General features: G+C 41.0%; 1 protein-coding gene across 1 annotated transcript; it reads right to left on the bottom strand.

Moving 5' to 3' along the window:
- Positions 1-2,634: 2,634 nt before the first annotated feature.
- LOC124666753 (BTB/POZ and MATH domain-containing protein 1-like) lies at positions 2,635-4,201 on the bottom strand. The gene has a single exon (XM_047204082.1). The coding sequence runs from the start codon at positions 4,080-4,082 to the stop codon at positions 2,997-2,999; it is 1,086 nt and encodes a 361-aa protein (XP_047060038.1). The 5' UTR covers positions 4,083-4,201; the 3' UTR covers positions 2,635-2,996.
- Positions 4,202-15,245: the final 11,044 nt, after the last annotated feature.

The raw sequence follows: 15,245 nt of genomic DNA, 5'->3' as shown, positions 1-15,245 counted from the left end.
GCGGTGGAGGAGGCTCGGCGCCGGACCGGGGACGGTGACGGACGGATCGGGGAGCTTGGTGGCGGCGGCGGCGTGGAGTGCGTCCGGGGAGTCTCGGCGCGACGGAGGCCGGCCGGCCGGCCAGCGAGGAGGACCGCGTCCTCGTTTCCCCGATGGCGCCGACGAGGAGGAGGGTCCGGAGGTGCAGGGACCGGATCCGGGTCCTTCTTGGGCCCGATCCGGGTTTCGGGCCGGGTGGTCGGTGGTGCCTCGCTGCCGTGCGTGTCTAGGGCCGGAGGTGGAGCTCGGAGTGTGTCCTCCTTGGCCATGCCGGGAGCGGGTGGAGCACCTTGGTGAGGCTACGACGACATAGTGATGTGGCGGCGGCGGTGTGGACAACAAGATCAGCGGCCCCAACCCGGCGGGCAGCGTGGGCGGGGTACGGGATCGGATGAAAGTCTAGCCCGCTTGGCCGGTGCCGGCGGCGACGGCGCCCGTGGGCGTCGTTTCCCTCCTTGGAGGCGCCCCTGAGGTATGCCGACACTTCCCTGCTCCCGCGTGGGTTTGGTGCTGTCTCCGGGCGAAAGCCTAGGTTCGGTGGAACCGACGCATTGGCGGCATTTCGATGTCGCTCCTCTGTTGGGAGCCTTGCGGTTGGAGACACGGCTTGTCTTTTCTCTTTGCGTTCCTCCGGTGTCCGCCACTGTCCAAGGTTGATCTTCCGGGGCGCTATGTACGACGTCGTCGGAGAGTCCAAGACGACGCCTTTTTTGGAGGCCGACCTAGTCCCGCCATCTTCTCTTTTGATGGTGCATCGGTAAAGGAGAGCTCTCTTGCAGATGTCGATCTTCGGAGGTATTCGGTGTGGAGCGAGACGCGGCTTTGAGGATCGGTTCTTTATGTTGTAGTTGTATCTTTGGTGTTGGCTGGTCTTCGGATTAGTCGGGGTGGAGTTCGTTCTGCACTCGTTGTTCGCAGCGAGTTGTAGTCGTCTTGTACTAAAATTCTGCCTTCTATAAAGATATGGTATGTCTTTGGCGTACTCTCGAAAAAATACCTAAAATAAGTAATAATCAGTATTGTTTTGTAACACAACATGAGGCACAATTTGGTTTCGGTGCTTGTTCGCTCCATTTGCATTGTTTATTGAAGCTTGTAATTTTCATATATGCTACACCGTTATCGTGACACTGTTGAGACAAGCTATCTGAAAGGAAGAAAGAGTGAAGATGTGCTTGTGCACAATGAATAAATGAAGGAAAATCCGAAGGAGATCTGTTCAGAATCTTTTTGATGTTTTTTCAGAATTGTACAACCCTGCAGTAGTTTCAGAGCAAAATATTAAAGAATAAACAAAAACGCTGCTTCATTTACCTTTCAGGTTAGCAAGTCAGGCACCCGTCGAGCAGATGTGGAATATTACTGCCATTTTCTTCAACTCGTGCTATTACATGATAAATGGGAATATCAAAGGAAGATTCCGTAACGAATAGCATGTTCTTCATCCCAGACACTTAATGAGCGATTCCATTTGAGCGAAAGAAAATGCTTTTGAAATTCTTTCAGAATTGTCGGTACTTCATACAAGTTTCAGAGTTAAAACTTAAGAGTAAACAAATACCTGCCATTGGAATATTATTACAGCCGTTTTCTTCAACTAGTATTATACTATATTATGCCACAAAACATTAGAAACTGGAGTATTAGAGGAATCTCAAGTGCGTACAGGTGGATACAAGTTGCATCAACAGGCAAACAATCTTTTCATAGACAAACAAGCAATGCATGAATGCACAGAAAAGAAAATCTAATAAACTTTATAGCAATGGTAGCATTACAAACAGTTCCAACTTACTCCAGCTATATGGTACTGTAACATTGTGGTAACATCATTCAACACATATAAGACGGTATTTGTTCAAGTTGCTGCCATTGCGTAAAACAAATAGACATGATTACCATTAAAGAGTGAATAATTAAGAGGATATATATGAGCACGCACTGGCAAACAAAAAGAAGTGTTGGCATGACCGGCTTTTCAGAACCTGGGTGTATGTGAACCCACTTTTTGAAAAGTTCCGTTTGTGATGTCAAAACATGTTTTAAAAATCGAAACACAAAATAATTTCCCAGATGATCTCAAATATGTGCCCTGGACATGAGTTTCGTGACGAAAACACTTTTTATTTTGTCTCGGCAAAAAAGTAAAATTTTGCAGGGATATATAGCAATATATATGTGACGTATTTTGTCCTTTTTAGATTCTGAAATAAAAAAGTGGTTTCTCCGCGAAAACTTTCTACGCACACATGGAACATGCGTACGTATCCGGTTATTTTTATTTCAGAATTTTTTAACATTTGGAAAATGCATTTGCAACCTGGGTTCACATGCACCCAGGTTCAAACCGGACTTTTCCGTGTTGGCATGTTTCTTCTATCACTACAAAGAGAACTTGAACCCATATATTTATGCAAGGAATGTACATTTGTCCTGTAACCTTCGGAAGCTCTAGAGTGGTTTAATGAACGAAGAACATGCCACTGTAAAAGCATGAGGAATTCACTGAGTAAACATTTATTTATCAGTGCTCCAGTTTTCAATAGACAAGCTTTTAATTGACAAACGAACAATTGCTGACTGTGCAGAACAGAAAATTTATGGACTTAAACAATGGTAGCATAGCAAACAGTTACCTTGCTCCAGGTATACGGTATTATAACATTGTTATAGCATCATACAAAACGTATAAAACAATATTTTTTCAACTTGCTGCCATTGATTAACAGAAATGGACATTCTTTATAAAAAGAGTACTTAATTAAGAGGATAGATATGCCCACGCACGGGCAAACAAAACAGAAGTGTTGGCATGTTCCTTCTAAACATTACAGGGAGAGCTTGAACCAATATAGTTATGCAAGGAATGCACTTTTCCCTGTAACTTCAAAAGCACTAGAAAAAGATTTAGAAATTCAGTGAGTAAACATTTAATTCTCAGTAATCAGTCGAGATGTCTAACACATCCGGCTTTTCTTGTGAGAACCAGCTTCAGTGATAGTCGGGTTTTCATGTGGCATCTTGAACCTATTCCTCACTTCAACCAAGACAGACGGAACGCTCTGCATTAAATTGAAGTACTCATCAGTCGTCGCAACCATCTTGAAATTTTCACCATCTGAGAGGAAATCAAGACAGCTAGCTTTGAGTTTGGGGCAGACATGGCGCTCTGCCAGCTCCAACGTTGAGACAACATTGTCTACTGTTATACTGTTACCACATAGCTTGTCCTCACAGATCTTCTTCAGCCGCTCTACCCCGTATCTATCCGCCGCTGCAAGCAAACGCTGGTATTCTGCCATGGTGGAGGAACCATCCGCCTTGCCAGCATCAGGCAATGAACCATGGTACATGTAATGAAGCATAGATCTGAAGGTAGAGGCCCCCATTTCTTGGATGGTGATGGACGCCATCTTGCTTTCCGCCATGGAGCCATAGAGCTCTGCTCTGAAGACCGGCGACCGTGCCGCGAGCACGAGGCGATGTGCACTGAAGCTTTCGCCGTCAACATCGAAGGAGACATCGGTGAGTTGTTGCTTGTGTGACATGATGGCAAGATCATGGCCCAAATCAGGGAGCTCCTCCTCTGCTGTTAATGGAGCCATTGCCGGTGCCCCGTCCCTGATGACCTCCACTGAGCACATCACTTGGAAGTAGTTCTCCACCACGCAGTTGACCCTCACATCCTCCATCCGCGCGAGGTCCAGTTTGTATACTAGCGTACCGTCCGAGATGCGGCTGGTTGTCCTTGTCCCCATGGACGTGGGTGAGCCGGTCTTGTCGAGGAGAACCATACTGGGTATCACCTTGATGCCCTCCATTGCAGGGTTTGATCCATGCCGCACTCTAAGAATCAGCATGAACTCATCACTGATGTCGCAGCGCAAAAAAACTGCATCGCATTCGCATCCGGCGACGACGCTGGTAGCGACTGTCCTCAAGGTGAAGGGAAGCTCGGCCGAGGAGAAGCATACCCGGAAATTGAATTGGCCAATCTCCCTAGTAGGGACGACCACGCAATCGTTGAACTTGCCCTCGGCCATGGTAGATCTTCAATGTTTGATTAACCTCGACCAATTAGGAGCACCGGCAGAGATCTGCGATGGGAGATCAGCGCGGCGGCAAGATAGGGGAGGGAGGCCGCCAGGGGGTGGAGGCAGAAGAGATGGAGTGTGCCGTGTGCGACTAGGGTTCGAGAATTGACGGTAGTCTTTTGGCTCACGCTGAGTTTGGGCTGAAATTTGGAAACGGGCCGTACTATCTATAACAAAACAAAGAGAGGCCACCTATTGTATCTCTAATCCACGGTGATAGGTTCATTTCACTTTCTTTTATGTTCCTTATGTTGTACTTATTATGTCTACGGATGTTGTGCTCTTAGTTGCTACTATGACATTATGATATGTACTTTGTACTCTTTTAACCGAGAAGCCAAGATTTGTAGCATGAATAATATGTCAGCATCTTGTTTGTATCCCCTGTTGAACAATATATTTAATAATAATGGTATATGATAAATAGGGACCATGCTTCTTACATGTATCTCTATACTAGTAATATAATCTTAACTACTTTTTAAGGCTTGCTTCTTCATTCATGCATTTTATGAGAACCAAGTGTAAGATGTTTTGGAATGATAACGGTAACGTCTAAATTCACAATAATGCTCACATTTTTATAGCAAATGATCTCCAAACATCGCATCTCTTATACATAATATTCACACAAATTAAAGGAACAAAATCATTAATCATTGAATTTTATTTCAGTTCTTTTCCATTACTAATATATCGATAACGTCCTCTCTTGTGTTATACTAAAACTTTTGGATTCTTAAATATCTCTAGGGCCAGAGTAGCAGCCCAGCTATGGAGGAAACGATCCAGGCGCCCAGTTCAACGATCCAATTGCTCACGGCATCAAATCGTTGTGGAGCCTCCTAGCAATGGGGAATAACTCTCCAAGTGAATTATTCATGCTAGCATCAAAGTTATCCAAATCATCTAAATACATACTCATGAAAGCTTCAGTAAAAAAAATCATCTTAATAAGGTGTTGAATCTGTTGATTTTGAGCTAGTTGCAATACCATGTTCATCAAATAGTTCATCTTCATCATATTCAGATTCTACATCATCATTGGACAAGGACTTAGATAAATCATGCATCCCCTCTTTAGCTATGCCATCATCCAACAAAACTCACTTTCAATATTAGTTGATTTCTTAGATAATGGTGAACTAGCCAAAGCACCAAATTTCTTTCTAATAACAGGCGAAGCGGTATTTGGTGAAAAATATGGCCTAGTAGACAAGTCCGTACCTCTTCGAGTAGTGGAAGGCATCATAACCTTCTTACAAAAATCCTTATCCTTTTCCATGATGAGAAATAGATAAGTACAACAAGTAAATGATAACAACTAGTCTTACCAATAAATCTAGGTTTCTCGGAAGCGACGCCGGAAAATTTCTTGATGCTCACGAGTATAGGAGATCGCTGAAATCTTCGATGTGAAGTATAACCTAAATTTATAGGTTGACTCTAGGGAAACACAAGAATGCTAGTAAAACTTCAGAAATTGAGACGCCACTCTCAACCACACATGTGTATCACTATACTCAATAAGCAAGTGGTGATTATAGCAGTTGAATCAAAATAGTAGAACAAAATAGTAAAAAGTAGCAACAGATTTCCAGTTTTCACCGGAAGTAGTGAACTTGTAACTTTAGTGGCTAAAAACATAGGCATGAGGTGACAGCGGGGTGTTGCATGAATAAGATTGATCATAGAATGTAATACAGATAACATAGTGTTTAACTCCGTTGTGTATAAGTATGTGTTTCAAATATAGTTATGCATACTAACCAAGAGAATTTGCACAACATCTATTGTCCTACTGCCCATTTCACATGGGCCAACTGGGAACTACACGTAACTAAATTCTACCTTTTCGAATAGCCCGCAACAATGCATTAGCACTCCATAAACACATAATATCCTCAAACTACCACATATTTCTCTTGTTTTCCCTAACTGTTACCTTAGGATTCGCAGGAAGAAGCGCACGCGGCTGCCTCATCTGTCTTGTCTCACAAGGAGTGAATTTGCTACTCCCTTCGCATTTTACCCTATAAATCTGTAACATTTAAAGTTGGAGGGAGTACAGATTTATACCACTCTTTGTATGTCTACATATCTCATTGATTTTTTGCCAGGATATTTTGAGCAACCAAACTTATCTCATTGCTGGTGGGGGGGGGGGGGGACAGTTCCCCCTATCCTTAGATCTGTCCGAGCTTCTGTTATTCACTGCTTATTGCAAAATATAGTGTCTCCTCGTTACCCTCCTCTAGACCATGATAGCACGCGTTGACGTGCCTATCCATTTTGACAGTAGAACAGAGACATGAACCATGTAAAGTTTGATTATTTCGGTCAGCTACATAGAGATCTTATAACTCAGGCATTGCAATTCAATCCTCTCAAATACTAAATATACAAAGTGAAGCATATCTCGCAGTGCTTTTAGATTACTTGAAGAATAAGTAGCCAATGAAATAGAACGATATAACAAAGGGGGTATAGTAATAAAGAGTATGGTTCATACATCAATATGTTCAAACCTAGATGACCATTATGCTATTGACATGTCGCCAGCAGATGACAAATAACCTGCATACAAATACAAAACCTTAACATGGGGTGCATAGACCATTTCATATGGATCTATCGTCCCTAGTCAACTGGGCTTGTTATTACTTGCTATAAATAGTAAGAGCAGGAAACCCCACCAACATGGTGATCAACGATATTGCTTACATTATAGCATTACCCAATACTTGCTAACCAATTCCCAACCGTATAGATAGTCGAAAAGGAATCAACTTCGCCAACATAGTTCTAGGGTACCATCATGCTGTATCATTAAATTCACATTTTGAACCATTGGTAACTGATAACGCGTGAAGCACACGTCCGTTGGGAACCCCAAGAGGAAGGTGTGATGCGTACAGCAGCAAGTTTTCCCTCAGTATGAAACCAAGGTTATCGAACCAGTAGGAGATGAAGGCCACGTGAAGGTTGTTGGCGGAGGAGTGTAGTGCGGCGCAACACCATCGATTCCGGCGCCAACGTGGAACCTGCACAACACAACCAAAATACTTTGCCCCAACTTAACAGTGAGGTTGTCAATCTCACCGGCTTGCTGTAAACAAAGGATTAAACGTATGGTGTGGAGAAAGATGTTTGCTTGTAGAAAACAACAGAGAACAGAGATTGCAGTAGATTGTATTTCAGATGTAAAAGAATGGACCGGGGTCCACAGTTCACTAGTGGTGTCTCTCCAATAAGAAATAGCATGTTGGGTGAACAAATTACAGTTGGGCAATTGACAAATAGAGATGCATATACATATCATGATGATTACTATGAGATTTAATCAGGGCATTACGACAAAGTACATAGACCGCTATCCAGACATGCATCTACGCCTAAAAAGTCCACCTTCGGGTTAGCATCCGCACCCCTTCCGAGTATTAAGTTGCAAATAACGAGACAATTGCATTAAGTATGGTGCGTAATGTAATCAACACAAATATCCTTAGACAAAGCATTGATGTTTTATCCCTAGTGGCAACAAGCACATCCACAACCTTAGAACTTTCGTCACTCGTCCCAAATTCAATGGAGGCATGAACCCACTATCGAGCATAAATACTCCCTCTTGGAGTCACAAGTATCAACTTGGCCGAGCCTCTACTAGCAACGGAGAGCATGCAAGAACATAAACAACACATATATGATAGATTGATAATCAACTTGACATAGTATTCAATATTCATCGGATCCCAACAAACACAACATGTAGCATTACAAATAGATGATCTTGATCATGTTAGGCAGCTCACAAGATCTAACATGATAGCACAATGAGGAGAAGACAACCATCTAGCTACTGCTATGGACCCATAGTGCAAGGATGAACTACTCATGCATCAGTCCGGAGGCGGGCATGGTGATGTAGAGCCCTCCGGTGATGATTCCCCTCTCCGGCAGGGTGTCGGAGGCGATCTCCTGAATCCCCCGAGATGGGATTGGCGGCGACGGCGTCTCCGGAACTTTTTCCGTATCGTGGCTCTCGGTGATAGGGTTTTCGCGACGGAGAGTTTAAGTAGGCGGAAGGGCAGAGTCGGGGGGCGCTCGAGGGGCCCACACCATAGGCCGGCGCGGGCCTCTCCTTGGTCGCGCTGCCCTATGGTGTGGCCACCTCATGGCCCCACTTCGTATCTCCTTCGGTCTTCTGGAAACTCCGTGGAAAAATAAGACCCTGGGCGTTCGTTTCGTCCAATTCCGAGAATATTTCCTTTGTAGGATTTCTGAAACCAAAAACAGCACAAAACAGAAACTGACGCTTCGGCATCTCGTTAATAGGTTAGTGCCGGAAAATGCATATAAATGATGTAAAGTGTATATAAAACATGTGAGTATTGTCATAAAACTAGCATGGAACATAAGAAATTATGGATACGTTTGAGACGTATCAAGCATCCCAAAGCTTAGTTCCTACTCGCCCTCGAGTAGGTAAACGATAACCAGGATAATTTCGAAGTGACATGCTATCATAATCTTGATCAATACTATTGTAAAGCATATGAGATGAATGAAGTGATTCGAAGCAATGGTAAAGACAATGACTAAACAACTCGAATCATATAGCAAAGACTTTTCATGAATAGTACTTTCAAGACAAGCATCAATAAGACTTGCATAGGAGTTAACTCATAAAGCAATAAATTCTTAGTAGAAAGTTTTGAAGCAACACAAAGGAAGATATAAGTTTCAGCAGCTTGCTTTCAACTTCAACATGTATATCTCATGGATAATTGTCAACACAAAGTAATATGATGAATGCAAATAAGCAAGTATGTAGGAATCAATGCACACAGTTGACACAAGTGTTTGCTTCTAAGATAGAAAGAAGTAGGTAAACCGACTCAACATAAAGTAAAAGAATGACCCTTCGCAGAGGAAGCATGGATTACTATTTTTGTGCTAGAGCTTTTATTTTGAAAACATAGAAACAATTTTGTCAACGGTAGTAATAATTCATATGTGTTATGCATAAGACATCTTATAAGTTGCAAGCCTCATGCATATAATACCAATAGTGCTCGCACCTTGTCCTAATTAGCTTGGATTTACATGGATTATCATTGCATAACATATGTTTCAACCAAGTGTCACAAAGGGGTACCTCTATGCCGCCTGTACAAAGGTCCAAGGAGATAGATCGCATTTGATTTCTCGTCTTTGATGAATCTCAACTAAGGACATCCATACCGGGACAACATAGAAAACAGATAATGGACTCCTCTTTAATGCATAAGCATTCAACAACAGATAATATTCTCATAAGGGATTGAGGATTAGTGTCCAAACTGAAACTTCCACCATGATACATGGCTTTAGTTAGCGGCCCAATGTTCTTCTCTAACAATATGCATACTCAAACCATTTGATCATGATAAATCACCCTTACTTCAGACAAGACGAACATGCATAACAACTCACATGATATTCAACAAAGGTGTAATAGTTGATGGCTTCCCCAGAAACATGGTTACCGCTCAACAAGCAACTTATAAGAAATAAGATACATAGCAACATATTCAATACCACAATAGTTTTTAAGGCTATTTTCCCATGAGCTATATATTGCAAAGACAAAGAATGAAATTTTAAAGGTAGCACTCAAGTAATTTACTTGGAATGGCAGAGAAATACCACATAGTAGGTAGGTATGGTGGACACAAATGGCATAGGTTTTGGCTCAAGGATTTGGATGCACGAGAAGTATTCCCTCTCAAGTACAAGGCTTTGGCTAGCAAGGTTGTTTGAAGCAAACACGAGTATGAACCGGTACAACAAAACTTACATAAGAACATATTGCAAGCATTATAAGACTCTACACTGTCGTCCTTGTTGTTCAAACACTTCACCGTAAAATATCTAGACCTTAGAGAGACCAATCATGCAAACCAAATTTCAACAAGCTCTATGGTAGTTCTTCATTAATAGGTGCAAAGTACATGATGCAAGAGCTTAAACATGATCTATTTGAGCAAAATAATTACCAAGTATCAAATTATTCTAGACAATATACCATTTACCCCATGAAGCATTTTCTGTTTCCAACCAAATAACAATGAACGAAGCAGTTTCAACCTTCGCCATGAATATTAAAAGTAACGCTAAGAACACCAGTGTTCATATGAAACAGCGGAGCGTGTCTTTCTCCCACACAAAGAATGCTAGGATCTGAGTTTATTCAAACAAAACAAAAGCAAACAGACGCTCCAAGCAAAGCACATAAGATGTGACTGAATAAAAATATAGTTTCACTAGAGGTGACCTGATAAGTTGTCGATGAAGAAGGGGATGCCTTGGGCATCCCCAAGCTTAGATGCTTGAGTCTTCTTGAAATATGCAGGGATGAACCACGAGGGCATCCCCAAGCTTAGACTTTTCACTCTTCTTGATCATATTGTATCATCCTCCTCTCTTGATCCTTGAAAACTTCCTCCACACCAAACTCAAAACAAACTCATTAGAGGGTTAGTGCATAATCAAAAATTCACATATTCAGAGGTGACATAATCATTCTTAACACTTCTGGACATTGCCCAAAGCTACTGAAAGTTAATGGAACAAAGAAATCCATTCAACATAGCAAAAGAGGCAATGCGAAATAAAAGGCAGAATCTGTCAAAATAGAACAGTCCGTAAAATTGAATTTTTTAGGGGCACTTAACAGGCTCAGATGGAAAAGCTCAAAACTAATGAAAGTTGCGTACATATCTGAGGATCACGCATGTAAATTGGCAGATTTTTTTGATTCTTCTACAAAGAGATCTACTCAAATTCGTGACAGGAAGAAATCTGTTTCTGCGCAGCAATCCAAATCTAGTATCAATTTTACTATTAGAGACTTTACTTGGCACAACAATGCAATGAAGTAAAGATAAGGAGAGGTTTCTACAGTAGTAACAACTTCCAAGACTCAACAAAACAGTAGTAAAAACATACATGAATTATCTTCCAAGAAGTGCTTTTCTTTAACGCCTTTCAGCTAGGCGCAGAAAGTGTGAATCAAGTATTATCGAGAGATGAAGCATCAACATCATAATTTGTTCTAATAATAGAATCAAAAGGTAACTTCATTCTCTTTCTAGGGAAGTGTTCCATACCTTTCTTGAGAGGAAATTGATACTTAATATTCCCTTTCTTCATATCAATAATAACACCAATAGTTCGAAGAAAAGGTCTTCCCAAAATAATGGGACAAGATGCATTGCATTCAATATCCAAGACAACAAAATCAACGGGAACAAGGTTATTGTTAACCGTAATGCGAACATTATCAATCCTCCCCAAAGGTTTCTTTGTAGAATTATCAGCAAGATTAACATCCAAATAACAATTTTTCAATGGTGGCAAGTCAAGCATATTATAGAGTTTCTTAGGCATAACAGAAATACTTGCACCAAGATCACATAAAACATTACAATAAAAATCATTGACCTTCATCTTAATGATGGGCTCCCAACCATCTTCCAACTTCCTAGGAATAGAAGTTTCAAGTTTTAATTTCTCTTCTCTAGCTTTTATGAGAGCATTTGTAATATGTTTTGTAAAGGCCAAATTTATAGCACTAGCATTAGGACTTCTAGCAAGTTTTTGTAAGAACTTAATAACTTCAGAGATATGACAATCATCAAAATCTAAACCATTATGATCTACAGCAATGGGATCATTGTCCCCAATATTTTGAAAAATTTCAGCAGTTTTATCACAAACAGTTTCAACAGTTTTAGCAGTTTCAGGTAATTTTGCACGCTTTGCATTAGGAGTACAAACATTGCTAACACCAATTATTTTATCATTGATAGTAGGAGGTTTAGCAACATGTGAAGCATCAACATTACTAGTGGTGGTAATAGTCCAAACTTTAGCTACATTATTTCTCTTTATCAAGTTTTTCGTTTTCTTCTCTTTCCCACCTAGCATGCAATTCAGCCATCAATATAATATTTTCATTAATTCGAACTTGGATAGCGTTTGCTGTAGCAAATGACTTCATATCTTTATCTTCATTAGGCATAACTTTCAATTTTAAAAGATCAACATCAGCAGTAAGACTATCAACCTTAGAAGCAAGAATATCAATTTTACCAAGCTTTTCTTCAACAGATTTGTTAAAAGCAGTTTGTGTACTAATAAATTCTTTAAGTATGGCTTCAAGACCAGAGGGTGTACTCCTATAATTGTTTTAAGAATTACCATGAGAATTACCATAACCATTACCATTATTAGAAGGATATGGCATATAGTTGTTACCAGAATTATTCCTATAAGCATTGTTGTTGAAATTATTACTTTTAATGAAGTTCGCATCTACATTCTCTTCTTGAGAAACCAATGAAGCTAAAGGAACGTTATTAGGATCAACATTAGATCTACCATTCACAAGCATAGACATAATAGCACCAATCTTATCACTCAAGGAGGAGGTTTCTTCAACAGAATTTACTTTCTTACCTTGTGGAGTCCTTTCCGTGTGCCATTCAGAGTAATTTATCATCATATCATCAAGAAGCTTTGTTGCGGCGCCTAAGGTGATGGACATAAAAGTACCTCCAGCAGCTGAATCCAATAGGTTCCGCGAAGAAAAATTCAGTCCTGCATAAAAGGTTTGGATGATCATCCAAGTAGTTAGTCCATGGGTAGGGCAATTCTTTACCAAAGATTTCATTCTTTCCCATGCTTGGGCAACATGTTCATTATCCAATTGCTTAAAATTCATTATGCTACTTCTCAAAGATATAATTTTAGCAGGAGGATAATATCTACCAATGAAAGCATCTTTACATTTAGTCCATGAATCAATACTATTCTTAGGCAAATATAGCAACCAATCTTTAGATGTTCCTCTTAATGAGAAAGGAAACAATTTCAGTTTTATAATGTCTCCATCTACATCCTTATACTTTTGCATTTCACAAAGTTCAACAAAATTATTAAGATGGGCAGCAGCACCATCAGAACTAACACCAGAAAATTGCTCTCTCATAACAAGATTTAGTAAAGCGGGTTTAATTTCATAGAATTCTGCTGTAGTAGCAGGTGGAGCAATAGGAGTGCATATAAAATCATTATTATTGGTGCTAGTTGATACGTCTCAAACGTATCTATAATTTCTTATGTTCCATGCTAGTTTTATGACAATACCTACATGTTTTATTCATACTTTATGATGTTTTTATGCGTTTTCCGGAACTAACCTATTAACGAGATGCCGAAGTGCCAGTTCCTGTTTTCTGCTGTTTTTGGTTTCAGAAATCCTAGTAAGGAAATATTCTCGGAATTGGACGAAATCAACGACCAGCATCTTATTTTTTCCGGAAGCTTCCAGAACACCGGAGGGAGACCAGAGGGGAGCCAGGGGGGCCCACACGCCAGGGCGGCGCGGCCTGGACCCTGGGCGCGCCCCCCTACTATGTGGTTCCACCAGACCCCCTCCGACTCCGCCTCTTCGCCTATTTAAAGCTCCCTGACCTAAATCCTCGACACGGAAAAGCCACGGTACGAGAAACCTTCCGCAGCCGCCGCCATCGCGAAGCCAAGATCCGGGGGACGAGAGTCTCCGTTCCCGCACGCCGCCGGGACGGGGAAGTGCCCCGGAAGGCTCCTCCATCGACACCACCGCCATCTTCATCACCGCTATCTGTCTCCCATGAGGAGGGAGTAGTTCTCCATCGAGGCTAAGGGCTGTACCGGTAGCTATGTGGTTAATCTCTCTCCTATGTACTTCAATACAATGATCTCATGAGCTGCCCTACATGATTGAGATTCATATGAGTTTTGTATCACTATTAGTCTATGTGCTACTCTTGTGATGTTATTAAAGCAGTCTATTCCTCCTTCACGGTGTAATGGTGACAGTGTGTGCATCGTGTAGTTCTTGGCGTAGGTTATGATCATAATCTCTTGTAGGTTATGGAGTTAATTATTACTATGATAGTATTGATGTGATCTATTCCCCTTCATAGTGTAAAGGTGACAAGTGTGTATGCTATGTTAGTACTCGGTTTAAATTGCAAAGATCTATTATGCTCTAAAGGTTACTTAAACATGAATACCGAATGTTGTGGCGCTTGTTAACTCCGGCATTGAGGTGCTCTTGTAGCCCTACACAACGAATGGTGTTCATTATCAAACAAGAGTATATGTAGCACAAAGGAAGAGAACTTATTTATTTATGTGATCAATGTTGAGAGTGTCCACTAGTGAAAGTATGATCCCTAGGCCTTGTTTCCAAACATCGAATCTCCGTTTATTTATTGTTCTGTTGCATGTTTACTCGCTGCCATATTTTATTCAGATTGCCATTACCACTCATATACATCCATATTACTTGTATCTCACTATCTCTTCGCCGAACTAGTGCACCTATACATCTGACAAGTGTATTAGGTGTGTTGGGGACACAAGAGACTTCTTGTATCGTGATTGCAGGGTTGCTTGAGAGGGATATCTTTGACCTCTTCCTCCCTGAGTTCGATAAACCTTGGGTGATCCACTTAAGGGAAACTTGCTGCTGTTCTACAAACCTCTGCTCTTGGAGGCCCAACACTGTCTACAAGAATAGAAGCACAAGTAGACATCAAGCACTTTTCTGGCGCCGTTGCCGGGGAGGTAAGGTAAAAGGTATTCACATCCTCCGACTACTAAGCTATTTCCTAGCACTGTTGCCGGTGTGTGAGTGCTCGAAGCTATTTCCTTTAGATCCTGCAATTGCATCTTTTTGTTTCTTGTTTTTATTTCACTATTTAGGCATAATGGAAAACAACAAAAAATTTGGTGAGCTTTTTAATCTTTTTCCTGAGTTAGAATTGTTTGATGCGAAAATTAAAAAACCTATGGAACCTTATTTGCATGCTAGTAGCAATGTTATTAGTATGAATGCAATTACCGCTAATGCTATGGAGAAGTCTAAGCTTGGGGAAGCTAGTTTTTGTGATCTTTTTAGCTTCCCATCTTTAGGGGAGAAAATTTGCTCTGATAATACTTTATCTCCCATATGCGATAACTCTAATGATGCTTGTGATATTTTAAATCCACCTACTGAAAGTATTCCATATAAGATAC

The sequence above is a fragment of the Lolium rigidum genome, chromosome 6 (assembly GCF_022539505.1).
Source record: "Lolium rigidum isolate FL_2022 chromosome 6, APGP_CSIRO_Lrig_0.1, whole genome shotgun sequence".
NCBI lineage: Eukaryota > Viridiplantae > Streptophyta > Magnoliopsida > Poales > Poaceae > Lolium > Lolium rigidum.
The sequence above is the reverse complement of the archived record's forward strand: the minus strand, read 5'-3'. Positions and strand labels throughout refer to the sequence as shown.

What these genes read in the sequence shown, in the direction of transcription:
- LOC124666753 (XM_047204082.1), bottom strand. Translation starts at nt 4,082, where the DNA reads ATGGCCGAGGGCAAGTTCAACGATTGCGTGGTCGTCCCTACTAGGGAG.